Here is a 16,345-nt window from a genome sequence, read left to right as displayed (position 1 = left end):
GGTTGCCCACGGAGGTTGTGGAACTACAACTGTTCTCCTCCTGTATTCCTGATTGGGTTGGCCTGGAGGTTGTGGAACTACAACTGTACTCCTCCTGTATTCCTGATTGGGTTGGCCTGGAGGTTGTGGAACTACAACTGTACTCCTCCTGTATTCCTGATTGGGTTGGCCTGGAGGTTGTGGAACTACAACTGTACTCCTCCTGTATTCCTGATTGGGTTGGCCACGGAGGTTGTGGAACTACAACTGTACTCCTCCTGTATTCCTGATTGGGTTGCCCATGGAGGTTGTGGAACTACAACTGTTCTCCTCCTGTATTCCTGATTGGGTTGCCCACGGAGGTTGTGGAACTACAACTGTCCTCTTCCTGTATTCCTGATTGGGTTGGCCACGGAGGTTGTGGAACTACAACTGTACTCCTCCTGTATTCCTGATTGGGTTGCCCACGGAGGTTGTGGAACTACAACTGTACTCCTCCTGTATTCCTGATTGGGTTGCCCACGGAGGTTGTGGAACTACAACTGTACTCCTCCTGTATTCCTGATTGGGTTGGCCACGGAGGTTGTGGAACTACAACTGTACTCCTCCTGTATTCCTGATTGGGTTGCCCACAGAGGTTGTGGAACTACAACTGTACTCCTCCTGTATTCCTGATTGGGTTGCCCTGGAGGTTGTGGAACTACAACTGTACTCCTCCTGTATTCCTGATTGGGTTGCCCACGGAGGTTGTGGAACTACAACTGTACTCCTGTATTCCTGATTGGGTTGCCCACGGAGGTTGTGGAACTACAACTGTACTCCTCCTGTATTCCTGATTGGGTTGCCCACGGAGGTTGTGGAACTACAACTGTACTCCTCCTGTATTCCTGATTGGGTTGGCCACGGAGGTTGTGGAACTACAACTGTACTCCTCCTGTATTCCTGATTGGGTTGGCCTGGAGGTTGTGGAACTACAAAGAATTAATTTAAAAAAGCATAGTGTTTCTCTCAAAGAATGTTTATTTCAAACTCTGTCAGTTTGAGTTGAGTGAAATTCAGTTCAGCCAAGTAAAGCTCAGCTAATGTAGTCCTTCTAATAATTCTAAACTCTACAGAAAATGATGCCTAGAGCCCTGTTCATGCTGGTAGACTCAAAAGTTTTGAGCTCCAACTGCTCTGCATCATGTTAAGTTGTTATTTCTGTATTTCTTCCTCTAATTTTCAGTTTATCAAGTTGGCTTTCTTCTGTGTAATTGTCCCAGTCAGTCAAACCATATTTTCTAACTTCGTCATTTTGGCATATTTGCCTTAAAATTCCATAAAATAAAAAAACGGAATTGATCAATTGTTTCATGAGAAGACATTCCAATCGTGACCAAATGTGCAGACATTTTCCCAAGAGGCAAGGAGGGGGACCTATCTAGCTGTCTCCTGCCCTAGAGCTTGTGAGTCTGCAGTCACACATCTACATATTCAAGTGGAGTCTTATTGGGGGGCTTCTATCATGGGATCAAGCACTTAGCCTCCTAATGGTTCTCGAAAGATCCAATTAACAACACACATGAATCTTACCAAATGAGATAACTGTTATGAGTAGTTATCATAGATAGTTAGGCATAAACTACTATGTGGTAGGTAGTTTACACAAGGCCGTGGTGACCTGGTCAAAGTATTGAGACTGGTTTGTAACTTGTCGAATGTGTAAGGCTTAGCTCGACTTTGAGGCCCCCAAAATATTGCTTTCCACATATTATAAGGCCTAAATTAATCTATTTTCATTATTGAGGCTTTGCTGTTAATGGCTTCAAAATGTTAAGAAAATTGGTACTGTGTCTTGGCCCTACAGAGAAATCAGTAAGCTGAGCATATTGGCACACCAGTGATTGATGAGGATGTTTTGTGCAGGGCTATGAACTAAATGGTCAAGAATGTACTGATAGAGAGCAAACTAGACAGGGCATTACTTCAACTGGGCTTGTGTGGCAAGAATGGTTAATGAACATCCGTGAAGTATATGGCTGGACTGCACTGTCCAAGGTCAGGAACACTCTGTAAATCTTGGGCTTGCCATTGGAGCCTCTGTGATTCTGGGCTATTTCGGTGAAAGCTTTGTGAGGGAGACTATTTGTGTTGAAGACTATTTGTGTTGTATATATTGGTCTGCTTCTGTCCAATTTGGCAGTAATTACAGAGGTCTGAGGGAGCTGCATCTGTGTAGTGTTTGATGGTCCAGTGTTCGGTGGACAAATGTTTGATGGACCTGTGTTGGTGGACCAGTGTTTGATGGACCAATGTTTGATGGACCTGTGTTTGGTGGACCAGTGTTTGATGGACCAATGTTTGATGTTCCGTTGTTTGGTGGACCAATGTCTGGTCCAGACTCGATTGTTTACAGACCGCCGGCATTTGGCTGCAATATTGCTGAGTGCGGCGTTAACCAACCAACCAACCAATGTCCGGTGGACCAGTGTTTGATGGACCAGTGTTTGGTGGACTTGTTATCATAAGGTACAGGCTTAAAAACAGGTGTCCCTTTTTGTACATTACAAGGTAAAACAAAACTGGCACATAACTCCTATAACAAGTTGCGTTAGAGAAATAACCCAACCAATACAAGAACCGACTGGTTGCTATGGATGTGGCGGTTGACCTTTATTGATATTTGAATTTGCAGTGCAGACAGGAAAGACTTCAGTCTAACATATGCAAGGTGAAAAATGTCACACTGAAGATAGATTGTTGGTCGTCTTGAACAGGCCAGCTCATATGACCAATGTCCACTTGAAGGCTAGGTCAGAGATGATTTTGCAGCAGTCCAACATCTTGAGCAATTAGAACCTAATTATTAAAGTATAGAATCTTAAAATAAAGCCTCAATTATACAGAATGCTATTGAATGAGTTGCAAAACATATGAATGAAAATACATCATGATGACAACAGTAACGAGACAGCTGCTAATGAGGCAGCAACTGACGGATGGGCCACTCTTTATATTTAGGAACCAATGGGAATTTATGTTCATAGATAAATTGATGTATGATAGATTCCTGGCCTTCGGAGAGGAGAAAGGCAGCCCATGATGCTTGGGTTCTTGTGTTAGCCTTAAGCTATTTCAGTCGGCCTCAGACCACATCGTTATCACTATTAATGTACACCCTTCTCCATCTTGATGAAGTGCCGTCTGATCAGCCATGTTGGAGGACTGACCAGGATTGGAGGAACAATCTGTCTGGAGGAAGGGTATCGCTACTCCATCACCGAATGATGTCACATCAATGACAGGACCACATCTCGGACATCTTGTTAAATTGTGAATCTAAAGAGTTGAATGGTGCGATTATGCACTTAAATCAAGTTTATGATCACCAGAATGTAGTGCGGTTAGGTCAACAATTTTCATATTCTTATCTGTTAAATGTTGATAATTTACAACTGCCCTATTTGCCCTGACATTGATTTTCGCAAGTGATGGGAATCCTATCAATCATTTTCAGCTGTGTAAGAAGGTAACACTAAAGAAAGAGGCTTAATAAAAAGTCTTTTTAAGTTAAACTTTCTAGTGTAAGAGTTTGGAGGGAATTTGTCTGTCATCCTTAACTGAGTCTCTTGTTGTCTTCCTGTTAGGTGAGACCAAAGGATGATATCATCGGTCTGTTTTTATCTTGTCTATCAATATCTGCTGAAAACAGCATCTTTGTGAGATTGTAATAGGGATATTTCAGTATAGATCCTTATACCATTGTCAAGCACAGTAATGAACATGGAACAGAAATATATATGGTATATGAAGGATTAACAGTTACAACAATTAGCAAACATGAGAGGGATTAACATGAGGAGGCTAACTGAAACAACAGAGGGATAACATTGTGACAACATGATGGACAGAGAACAAATGATGGGCAAGCCAATTTTTCAGGAAACCAATTAAACCAAGTAAAAGTACTTAGTTGTATGATTGAAAAAACTTGCTTGATGAGTTTATTGTTGGCGGATGGGTTGAAATAGCCTAGATCTCTGTTGATAGAAGGCTTCTGTGATAAGATTGAATTTCCTCCGCAATGAAACATCAGCATGGCCTTGTACAAGTCTTTTGCTGTAACCCTGTGACCACAGTGGGTGTCCCTGGCAGAGAAAATCCCCAGTGTTCCAAGTCAAAGTAGGTCCCCAGTGTCCAAAGCTTGTGAGAAGAGGCCACAGTGGGTGTCCCAGGTCAGAGTAGGTCCCCAGTGTCCAAAGCTTGCGAGAAGAGGCCACAGTGGGTGTCCCAGGTCAGAGTAGGTCCCCAGTGTCCAAAGCTTGCGAGAAGAGGCCACAGTGGGTGTCCCAGGTCAGAGTAGGTCCCCAGTGTCCCAAGCTTGTGAGAAGAGGCCACAGTGGGTGTCCCAGGTCAGAGTAGGTCCCAAGTGTCCCAAGCTTGTGAGAAGAGGCCACAGTGGGTGTCCCAGGTCAGAGTAGGTCCCCAGTGTCCCAAGCTTGTGAGAAGAGGCCACAGTGGGTGTCCCAGGTCAGAGTAGGTCCCAAGTGTCCCAAGCTTGTGAGAAGAGGCCACAGTGGGTGTCCCAGGTCAGAGTAGGTCCCCAGTGTCCCAAGCTTGTGAGAAGAGGCCACAGTGGGTGTCCCAGGTCAGAGTAGGTCCCCAGTGTCCCAAGCTTGTGAGAAGAGGCCACAGTGGGTGTCCCAGGTCAGAGTAGGTCCCCAGTGTCCCAAGCTTGTGAGAAGAGGCCACAGTGGGTGTCCCAGGTCAGAGTAGGTCCCCAGTGTCCCAAGCTTGTGAGAAGAGGCCACAGTGGGTGTCCCAGGTCAGAGTAGGTCCCCAGTGTCCCAAGCTTGTGAGAAGAGGCCACAGTGGGTGTCCCAGGTCAGAGTAGGTCCCCAGTGTCCCAAGCTTGTGAGAAGAGGCCACAGTGGGTGTCCCAGGTCAGAGTAGGTCCCCAGTGTCCCAAGCTTGTGACAAGAGGCCACAGTGGGTGTCCCAGGTCAGAGTAGGTCCCCAGTGTCCCAAGCTTGTGAGAAGAGGCCACAGTGGGTGTCCCAGGTCAGAGTAGGTCCCCAGTGTCCCAAGCTTGTGAGAAGAGGCCACAGTGGGTGTCCCAGGTCAGAGTAGGTCCCCAGTGTCCCAAGCTTGTGAGAAGAGGCCACAGTGGGTGTCCCAGGTCAGAGTAGGTCCCAAGTGTCCCAAGCTTGTTAGAAGAGACTGGGTTCTGGGTTAGAATAAGTCAACATAAGGTCATAGGAGGCACTTAAATAGATTGGTTGATTGAGAGTCATTTTACCCTGTCATACAGCTGGAATATTGCTGAGTGCGGCGTTAAACAACAAACCAACCAAATCATTATATCAACCTGTGACATCAGTCATCATTGCCCATGCAGTAGGTCTCTCATTTGTGGGCCAACATTCAAACACTACAGGCCTCTGTGAGAGAGCTGGAAATAACATGCACTCATGTTTGGATAGAATTGGTCAGTTAGGGTGAACAAATTGGGTGCATGATTCCATTTGTAAATATTGCTGTCAGGATGTTTTTGACAAATGTATTGAATGCTTTTGTATGAAATGTTAGCTCTGCTGACCACTTGGATAATGGATGAGGTTCCCTCTGCCCAGCATCCAACATTGATCAGGGCTTGATGAAGTAATGTGCTGGTGGCAGCTTTGTGCCAATATTGTACTTGGTGTCTTTGTCTAATCGAAATGTGGCATAGGTTCATTTACTGCAGCTTCCTTGCTCTATGTAAAACACGTACTGACATTTCCTCACAGCTGACGGAGGGAAGTTAGTACATACATGAAAGATTTACACTGGAACAACAACTAGTGCTATATTAGAGCCGAGACAGTCGAACACTGTTGTGTCGAACTTTGATATGTCAAACTTACGGTTGTCTTGAAGGAAAAGCTTGATTCCTGCATATTCCTTCTTGTTTACAGTGTTTGACTGTTGTGTTGCAAAACAAACTTTACTTGTAAGCTGGAGTTAAATTGCTGGGGTGTTAGGCGACCAACACTGACTTTGTTATGCAAACAAAGGTGCATAGGCAGATTTGCTGTGGCGTTAGGCGACCAACACTGACTTGGTTATACAAACTGTGTGAATGGGTAGATCCCAGATCTAACCCTGACTGAGAGAGGATTTTGATAATTTGGACCCCTCCCTTTTAAAAATGCTGGATGCGCCCTTGGTGTGAGTGTTGCTTCCTGCAAGGCAGGACATACTTACCCTTTTCATGAACACCTGGTGTCTTCACAGACTTTCAGCGATCATTTCACCTACTTTTCACCACTACTTTGCCATTTAATGGAATCTGTTCCAGCAGATAATTGAGACCTATTATTTTCTGGCATTGATGTTTTATGTTCCTTCAGAGCAGACATAAGGCAGTCTAAGACACTGTCATTTCCTGTGCACAGTTGCCTCCCCCAGGCATGCAAGAGACCTGTGATCATGGATTGAGTTCCAGATCATCCTCACAGCCTGATTATTTTTCTAGGTTTGTCAGCACAATATCCATGCTCATGGGTTTCACCAAAGTGGTAAACATTTGAGACCTGCATCACTTCAGGTGTTCCTCCCACAGCAGCTGACACACCGCGATATACTTGGCATATTTTTCAAAGCGGTGTTATGGGTGGCCCGATGGGAAGGCACTTTACTGTGCAGAGTTGCCTCCCTTTGTGATACAACAATCAGCTTGTTGTGAGTTTGAATCCAAGATTAGCACTGCTCACTTCACCTGCTGACTGGTTTCTGTTTCAGTTTCACTGGGAAATGTCTACGACGTGCATCACTTTGGGTTTCTTCCACACTATGAGAACTCAGAGATGTAACTGAAATATTGTTCAAAGTTGTGTAAAACTCTTTCTCACAGTCACCTTCCTTTTATCCACTCCCACACACTAACTTTCTCAACACACTTCTGTCCAATCATTAGTGATCCCCCATGGAGATTTCGGGTTAAGATGTAGTTCCCCAGCAGGACATGTTGGCCATTGAAGGCAACCAAATGGATGGGGTGGTCAGTCTCCATGAATGAGTATGATTGTACCCCAACAGTGTGGATCATTGCTCACAATATCAATCACTGAATTGTCCAGTCCTAACTATTTACAGGCCACCATTACATGCTTGGAATAGTGCTGAATGCAGCATTGAAGAACAAGAAATTAGTCTGTTCTGTCCGTCTGGTCCATTTGTCAGGCCTCATTGTTTGAAGAGGTTTACAGTGTTGGGGGACACTAGATGAGCTTGTCACACCATCAGGGTAAGTTGACCAATGGTTTTGTTCATCAGTGACTGTCTGGATTGGATTGGTCATCAATGTATTGCCCTCCCAGGACACTTGCATTGTGCAGTCAGTCTGGGTTAGAGGCATTGATGTGCCCTACAGACCAGTGTGGCATCATAGTCATCCCTTCATCAATCTGACTGACTGATGTAATGCATCTACTCATGCTATTTGAGGACAGGTATGGCAAATTGACAATCAGTGTTCTGTCGGAGGGTAGGCGTGTGGTGTAGGTGAAGCCATGATTCACCGTCATGACATTGTGTTTCCTTCCTGCTTGAAGATGATATGAAGCCAGTACATGTATAGGGAGTGAGAATGTGTTGTCGGGTGAGAGTGATTTGGTAACCAGTCTCAGATGGTAATTTAAGCAGAATATTCTCATTACATTCAAACTGTAATATGCACGTACCTCATGTCGACACATTGAAATATTGGCATCAGCCAGAAAATTATATTCGTTTCTGCCTGCAAATAACCACGCTGGTTCGTGATTAGTATTCTTTCAAAATGTTAATTCAATCTTACAATTCTCTTTATTCCAGGTTATGAATATTAACCCTGACCTTTGAAAAAACTACGTTGATCCTAGTATGATGTTGTGTGTGAGATTACAGGGGCCTGACACAAGTGCTTTGACAATGGGCATCAGTCTTCCTTGAAAGCTAGGGCCTCAGCAGGTTGACATTTGCTGCTATAGGATCTGAAATTTCAAAATAGTCTGATATGGCTTCTCTCTTTGGTTGAAAACATCTTTCTTTTTTTCATATCCAAAATGTCATATGTTGTTTGCTGGTTGATGCCCGACATGTACTACTCAACATTTGCAACAAAGCTGCAGTCCAAGAGAGTTTCAGGATTGTCATCAGTCAATGTAGATAATCTACACAGCATTCAGCCACATCTTTAACTAATCATGTGCACTACTCAACATTTGCAACAAAGCAGCAGTCCAAGAGAGTTTCAGGATTGTCATCAGTCAATGTAGATAATCTACACAGCATTCAGCCACATCTTTAACTAACCATGTGCACTACTCAACATTTGCAACAAAGCTGCAGTCCAAGAGAGTTTCAGGATTGTCATCAGTCAATGTAGATAATCTACACAGCATTCAGCCACATCTTTAACTAACCATGTGCACTACTCAACATTTGCAACAAAGCTGCAGTCCAAGGGAGTTTCAGGATTGTCATCAGTCAATGTAGATAATCTACACAGCATTCATACACATCTTTAACTAATCATGTGCACTACTCAACATTTGCAACAAAGCTGCAGTCCAAGAGAGTTTCAGGATTGTCATCAGTCAATGTAGATAATCTACACAGCATTCATACACATCTTTAACTAACCATGTGCACTACTCAACATTTGCAACAAAGCTGCAACTTTGCAACTCAACATTTGCTGAGGACCAAAATAGTCAATAGTATTGTATTGTTGTTTACAGTAATGAGGCCCAGTATACAGTCTTGCTTGACAATGGTATAAGATCTATACCAAAACATCACCTTTACAGTACCGTATTAAAGAAGTTGTTATCCATATATTGTGTTAACTTTGTCATCCTTCAACTTCTAAGTAACAAATTCAAACAATTCAAGTATATACTCACACATACATATACATCTTTGAAAGAAAGCGCCAAAATGTTTGCCTTATGATGTACAATAGTGGACAGTACAACTACTTAGGATAATTAATGACATCTTTAAAAAATCTATTGCGTTTCTCAAGTCCTAAGAAAATATTTTTGACTAGACTGTTAAGTGAAGGCGGATTTGAGCTTGAGAACAGCATCTTAAGTTTTTGCTGGTTTGGATGGACACAATAATACTTTGGTAAAATTCTGTCTCTTAAATCTGCTTAAAATGGACATTGGGGGCAGAAATGGTATTCTGATTCTGCTGTTAATACTATGCAAAATGGACATAATTTTAAATTTCTGTTAATATTGTACTGTTGACCTATTCCTATCATTAAAGTACTGTATGAATAGAGCATCTAAATTTGGCTAAAGCTTTAAGATAGATCATATTGTGAATACAAAAAATATAATCTTCCAAACCATATTATATTTTAACATGTTTGTAAAAGTCTAACTTTGAGGAAGCTGTGATATTATCATTCGATATCTGTACATAAATATCTTTACAGTGTTTTACAAATTGGTCAATAAATAAATCAACATAGCCAACACCTTGATGGAGCCAAACTTCTTCCAAACCATGCTTATATAACAAGTTTTTTATATCCTAAGCCCAGCATGAATGAACTCCAAGCGGTACGCTTGCTTAAGAATAATATTTGATTTTTGGCTCAGCAATCGCAACCAATAAGGTTTTAATATCAAAGATATGAAGCTGTATACTTACAGGAAGTTTTTGAAACATAAAAGATTTACATTGTAAATGTAGTCCAAGGTGTGGTCCTTATCTAACCATGCACACAACTCAACACATGTGGTAAATGAAGCAATGAATGGTTGTGGTGTTTTCTTCAGAAATGAAAAGGCGTCTCAGCTTTACACTGCAGAAACATAACCTACTGCATGATCAAACCTCACTGTTTCTTGGGACAGGGGATTAACCAGACCTGTTCCCCGTTTCACAGAGTGACCATTCTAAGTGCTATGACTGGCATAACTCCATCACTTTAACATGACTTGTGACAGACATATAGCTACTATTGTTTTGTGGAAGGGGTCTAGTGGTAGAGCGTCCGCCCGGAGAGCGGAAGGTCCGGGGTTCGATCCCCGGCCGCTTCTTACCAAAAAACGTTAAAAGATGGTACTTGTTGTTACCCTGTCTGGCGCTCAGCATTAAGGGGCTTGGAGTCAGTATACTGTGTCTGAGTGGGGTATTCATGTTAAACTGCGGCATGGTATCTCAGTGATCTAGCACTATAAATCGGCATCAGTCCGGACTAGTACAAGCAGCCACACAAACACACACACGTACATGCACGTTGCTATATAAGTGCAATAATCTTGGACGCGACGTTAAACCCCATTTCACCTCACTTGTGGAATGGGCTCCTCAGCTCAGAGGCCACTCGGGTCCCAAATCTGAAGCAGATGTAAGTAAAAATTATTAAATTGGAATTAAAATTTCCAGTTCATGCTATCCTAGTTCTAACTAGTGTAATGACTTTGTAGAAGTGACTTGTTTTGCACTGGTAAAATGATGAATATAAAGGAAGCACTTTTATCCTTGGTTTTACTTTATTCCATTGCTTGCATTGTTAAACTACAGTGTTAAGACTCCAATGAATTTAGGAAAACAGGAATTTTAGAAAAAGTCATATTGGAACAAACTAGTGATTTATTCCTAATTTGCCTGCCAAGGGGTCTTAGTTTAGAATCCTAAATAAGTCCATGTACTCTATATATGCACTGTCTACAGATGGGAGTTACGTTCACACAGGAATACTGCCTGTACGCTGAGACTTATGATTAGACATATCTTAGATGATGATGATGGTCTGTCTCCCTGGATCTCCCAGCCGTCAATATTGGAATCTCTGGTCGTTGACCTTAATGAGGCTAATAGTGTGGCAATGGATATGTTGGTGTCTGCATCTGTATTATCATTGATAAGATTGAAGACGTTTACTTGCAATATATTACCCGAGGACCTGAAGATGCTGCAGCGCACGTCTATTAATTGGCTGTATCTTGGAGACACTGCAGTGGTATATAGAGATTATTAAAAAGCATGTGTGTCATACTGGTTTTGCGATACAAGTGTCAGAATTCTTGTATTTCACAAGCAAGAGCAGGGTAAAACATGAATTCTGACACTCTGTTTGTAAAACGAAGATGACACACATGTGAGTGCAATAATTTCTTTATTACCCTTTATTTCTTAATCCTTTTGAGCTGCATCGATGTCCTAGAAGACTAGAATTGGTCGAATGACGTCAACAATCTTCAGCTATGACTTTGTTTGTAGTGTGAAGTCATTCAGACCTCGCGTCACAATGAGATTCAAATGACGTCAACAATGCCATCCAGATTATAGACACAATGCACTGGTGCGGGAGAAGTGATATTTGCACAAGTGCACGTACGATTTTTATGAGATTGATTATTTCTATCCCTGTGGGTAATAAATGGTGTTATGTACTGGTTAGAAGGACTTTCTTGGAGGAAATGGGTAGTCCAGGGATTAAGGCGTTTTTAAAGACTTCTTATATTTTCTATGCCAATGAAGCATCCTTTTTTGCTGACCGTCAACATGGTCACTGCTACGACCATTCTTGTAAATCATCATCACCGTGATGAACTGCAATATTGCTGATGCAGTGTTATGCAACACTCACTGGCTCACTCTTCCTCAGGGCTGATAACATCATGCAGGCAGCTGTGATGGTGAAAAACCTGATTCACTTGATTCTCACATGGGTACAATGTTTGAAGCCCTTTTCCAGTGTCCCCTCCCGGGAATTTGCTGGAATATTGCTAAAAGTGGTGTAAAACAATACTCACTCACTCACTCGCTCACTCTGGGAAGAAGAATATCATTATAAGAATCTGGGATATCAACCTGACTTTTTAGGTATTAGAATGTCAGTATTATATCACTGTAGTCTTTACTTATGTCTCTTTTTTTGTCTTTCAGGTTTCACAGAATACCTCCTGTCTGACGAATGTGATATTTTTGACCCAATGCATAAAAAAGTCTGCCATGACATGACACAGCCTCTAAGTCATTATTTTATTGCCAGTTCGCATAACACGTAAGTATTTCTGTCGTGTGGACCAAGACAAACTCTACTGTCCGTCATCTCCATGATTCAGTTATATGTCAGGTGGGGTTTCACCCGCCAGCTTGGTTGCAAGATGATTTACTTAATAACTTGTCTGTGTAAACAGAGATAGGCAGGCCGTGTAGGCAGGGGGTGGCGGGGTAGCCTAGTGGTTCGTCACGCTGAAGGCCTGGGTTGATTCCCCACATGGGTACAATATGTGAAGCCCTTTTCCAGTGTCCCCTACCGGGAATTTGCTGGAATATTGCTAAAAGCGGTGTAAAACAATACTCACTCACTCACTCACTCACTCACTCACTTTCTCACCTGCTCATATTGGCATGCTTATTGGAAGTGGCGACTAATGGGATCAGGTGGTCAGGCTCGCTGACTTGGTTGATACATGTCATCGTATCGCAATTGCATGGATTGATGCTCATGATGTCATCGATTAGTTACAGACTGCCATCATATAGCTGGAATCTTGCTGAGTGCAGCATTCAACAACAAACAAACAAACTCATATAGGCAGGTCATATAGGCTTGTCACTTTGTCTTCACTGAAGTTTTTGTGGACTGACCTAGAACACCATGACCTCCTTGTCCAGCACCTGCTCCAGCTGCCCACCTCGTCATGCAGCAAATGCATGTACACCTGACACAGTATCATAAAAAATGTTGTTTGTTGTTGTTTAACTGCACTCAGCAATATTCCAGCTACATGACAGTGCTCTGTAAATAATCGGGTCCGGATCAGTTAATCCGGTGACTGATGTTGTGAACAACGATCCACTACATCGGGGTACAATGACACGTAAAGTACTAGGTCATCGAATCTGACCACCGATCCAATTGGTGACCTCTTATGACCAGCATAGCTTGCTGGGGACCAGTTCTAACCCATAATCCCTACAGGGATACATTGAAATAATGGTCTTGATTAATGTGATGGTCATGAGTTTAGTTTGTTGGAGAGTTGCGTGTACGCTAGTATCTATGACACACAAGCTGCATTTCACCCAAGATTCGGTCACACTGATCTGTCATCTGTTGCCATTGATAATGTAATGTTTTGTTTGGTAGTAGCTGTGTTTGCACAGAACTAGATGTGGTTGGGTAGCTCAGTGGTTAATGTGTTTACTTGTCTTGCTGAAGAGCACAGATTAATTCCATCCTGTGTGCAGTGTGTGACGTCCATTGTTGGTGTTTCATGTCCGTATGTTGCTGGAATATTTCTACATTTAGTGTGAACCTAACTCACTCCTCCATCAAAGAACAGCCATGTGCTCAGTAGAATGGAACACACACAATGCATACTTTCTGTACTTCTCCCAGATATGACGGAAATACACAATAGCTGTGTTCATGGGTTTCATTCCCCACATGGGTACAATGTGTGAAGCCCATTTCTGGTGTTGTCCGCCGTGATATTACTGGAATATTGCTAAAAGCGGCATAAAACAATACTCATGGGTAAGAGACCTGAATCACTTCACGCTTTCCTCCCACATTAAGCTGACATGTCTGGGACCCCCATTGTCATGTCCGGGACCCCCATTGTCATGTCCGGGACCCCCATTGTTATGTCCAGGACCCCCATTGTTATGTCTGGGACCCCCATTGTCATGTCTGGGACCCCCATTGTCATGTCTGGGACCCCCATTGTCATGCCCGGGACCCCCATTATTATCTGGAACCCCCATTGTTATGTCTTTGACACCCATTGTAATGCCCGGGACCCCCATTGTTATGTCCAGGACCCCCATTGTTATGTCTGGGACCCCCATTGTTATGTCTTTGACCCCCATTGTTATGTCTGGGACCCCCATTGTCATGTCTGGGACCCCCATTGTTATGTCTTTGACACCCATTGTTATGTCTTTGACACCCATTGTTATATCTGGGACCCCCATTGTCATGTCTGGGACCCCAATTGTTATGGCTTTGACCCCCATTGTTATGTCTGGGACCCCCATTGTTATGTCTTTGACACCCATTGTCATGTCTTGGACCCTCCATTGTCATGTCTGGGACCCCCATTGTTATGTCTTTGACCCCCATTGTTATGTCTTTGACAGCCATTGTCATGTCTGGGACCCTCCATTGTTATGTCTGGGACCCCCATTGTTATGTCTTTGACACCCATTGTCATGTCTGGGACCCTCCACTGTTATGTCTGGGACCCCCATTTTTATCTGGGACCCCCATTGTTATGTCTTTGACACCCATTGTCATGTCTGGGACCCTCCATTGTCATGTCTGGGACCCCCATTGTTATGGCTTTGACACCCATTGTCATGTCTGGGACCCTCCATTGTCATGTCTGGGCCCCCATTTTCATGTCAGGGACCCCAGAATATTACTTTGAGTCCCCAGGTCTCACAAACAGACCGACCCAGGTACATCATTGGTAGACATCATTGAGTATGCAATTAATCCTGTTATACATCTGAAGAAAAGCCATTCAGGAGATGAGGCAATATTCCGTGAGCATAATTATACATTATTGATAATTTATAAGTTTTTTAAATCATTGAATGATAAGAAAAGCAAGAAAGTAGATTATGATAAACTGTGATAAGAATTAGTGTACAAAACTTGCCCTATGTTACCCTCCTCTCGAATACAGTGTTTGTGCAGAAGGACGCTGTGCTCATGTTCCGATGTGGAGTCTGTGTGAGGACCAAGTTTGCCCAAGATAATGGAATCAGCAGGCCCTCTATATATTTTATGTTGGGTAAATTCAATCAGACTGCTTGATATTGACTGGTGACTGAAAGGACACCATTGTGTCAAGAAGAATCAATTTTAAAATGTCAACAGTGTTTGGAGATGAAAGGCTTGTCAAATCTGATCTGATTTATCTCTTAGTAGGAATAACGGCGTGAGATCGTGTCCTCTTACCCACCCTTGATCAGGCAGCCTTCATAATGCCTTCAATTATGAAGGCTTAGTGCAGCCAAAGTATTGAATAGATCACTGGGCCTTCATCAGATGGTGCAGTCATTTAAGGAATGGGTTTGGTACATCTGAGTCCTTCAGGATCTGTTGGTTATGAGTTGGAATGACACATTTTCACCATTATGATAATCTGATTAGATTTATATCTTGGTTTGACTACCCCCTCTTAATCAGTCAGCCTTCATTAACCTGGGTTAGAACCAGCCTCGAGCTACCAGTATTTGTACTAGAGAGGCAACTAATGGATGGTGGTCAGGTTCCTTGATGCATGTCATATTATCCACTTTATGTAGATCGATGCTCATGATGTCAATCACCTGATTTTCTGGTCCAGACTATATTATTTACAGACCACCATCATATTGATGGAACTTTGCTGAGTGCAGTGTTAAACAATAAATAAACAAACCAAAGCAGTTTGATACCTGATGTACTGACCGCCTCTATGGTCTGCCTGGAGAACTGAAGGTTGGGATCAGGTCATTCCAAAAGACTTTAAAAGATGGTACTTGTTGTTACCCTGCCAGGCGCTCAGCATTAAGGTGCTAAAACAAGGACTGGTCTGCTTGGAGTCAGCATACTTTGTCTGACTGGGATATCCATGTTATACGGCAGCATGGTATCTCAGTGGGCTAGCACTATAAAACCGGTGTTAGTCCGGACTTGTAAGCACAAGCAGCTACATATACACACATACACAAAAGTGCATGCATGTCGCTGTATAAGTGCAATAATCTTAAACACGATGTAAAACTGCATATCAGCTCACCTGATCAGTACCTAGGGGCTTTCCTCCCACAATGAGCCGTGATGTAACTGCAATATTGTTCAATGTGGCACTTATCCCAATTTACACACTGCAATCCAAACAGGATAATGGGGAATTAGATCCAGCAAACTTACTTGTTAGCTGTGAATGCAGGTGAAGGAGACACTTATAATGAGGAAACGAGGTGTGATGCCCAAGGGTATATCCAACCTTTCATCGCGTGCAAACCACTCACTTCCAAAAGAATGTTGACAGAACTTTGACAAGTCCTCGAGTGAGGATAAGGTGTGTAGTGATGCTCCGCCTCCACAAGTGGTTGTAGGTATTGACTCCCAATCCCATATGTGAGAAGAATTATGCTTTGCTGTTAGTAAAGTGTAATTTATCTCAATATTTGATGCATTTTCAAAAAGCCTTTTATTCTTTGGGTTGAAGTGTACTTCAGCTGATCCAGGTCTGATTCAGTCCTTGGTAATGGGGTTCAACCTATGTTGTTTATTGCACAGATCAGCCTACATGTTGTGAAGAGGGGATTATACATCCTTGGTGTCTGCTATCACTATACAGGGATACTTTGATGGTGTGTTACTTAA

The 16,345-nt window shown here is 42.8% G+C and overlaps 1 protein-coding gene across 4 annotated transcripts in view; it reads left to right on the top strand.

Moving 5' to 3' along the window:
* LOC124145834 (inactive phospholipase C-like protein 2) overlaps positions 1–16,345 on the top strand; it is a 230,190-nt gene that overhangs the window by 155,217 nt on the left and 58,628 nt on the right. For all 4 annotated transcript variants that reach the window (XM_048385568.1, XM_048385567.1, XM_048385570.1 and 1 more), the window contains exon 9: positions 11,896–12,013. In XM_048385568.1, coding sequence (XP_048241525.1) covers positions 11,896–12,013 — 118 coding nt within the window. The remainder of the gene's footprint in view (positions 1–11,895; positions 12,014–16,345) is intronic.

The sequence above is a fragment of the Haliotis rufescens genome, unplaced genomic scaffold (assembly GCF_023055435.1).
Source record: "Haliotis rufescens isolate VD_foot unplaced genomic scaffold, xgHalRufe1.0.p SCAF_6, whole genome shotgun sequence".
NCBI lineage: Eukaryota > Metazoa > Mollusca > Gastropoda > Lepetellida > Haliotidae > Haliotis > Haliotis rufescens.
The sequence above is the reverse complement of the archived record's forward strand: the minus strand, read 5'-3'. Positions and strand labels throughout refer to the sequence as shown.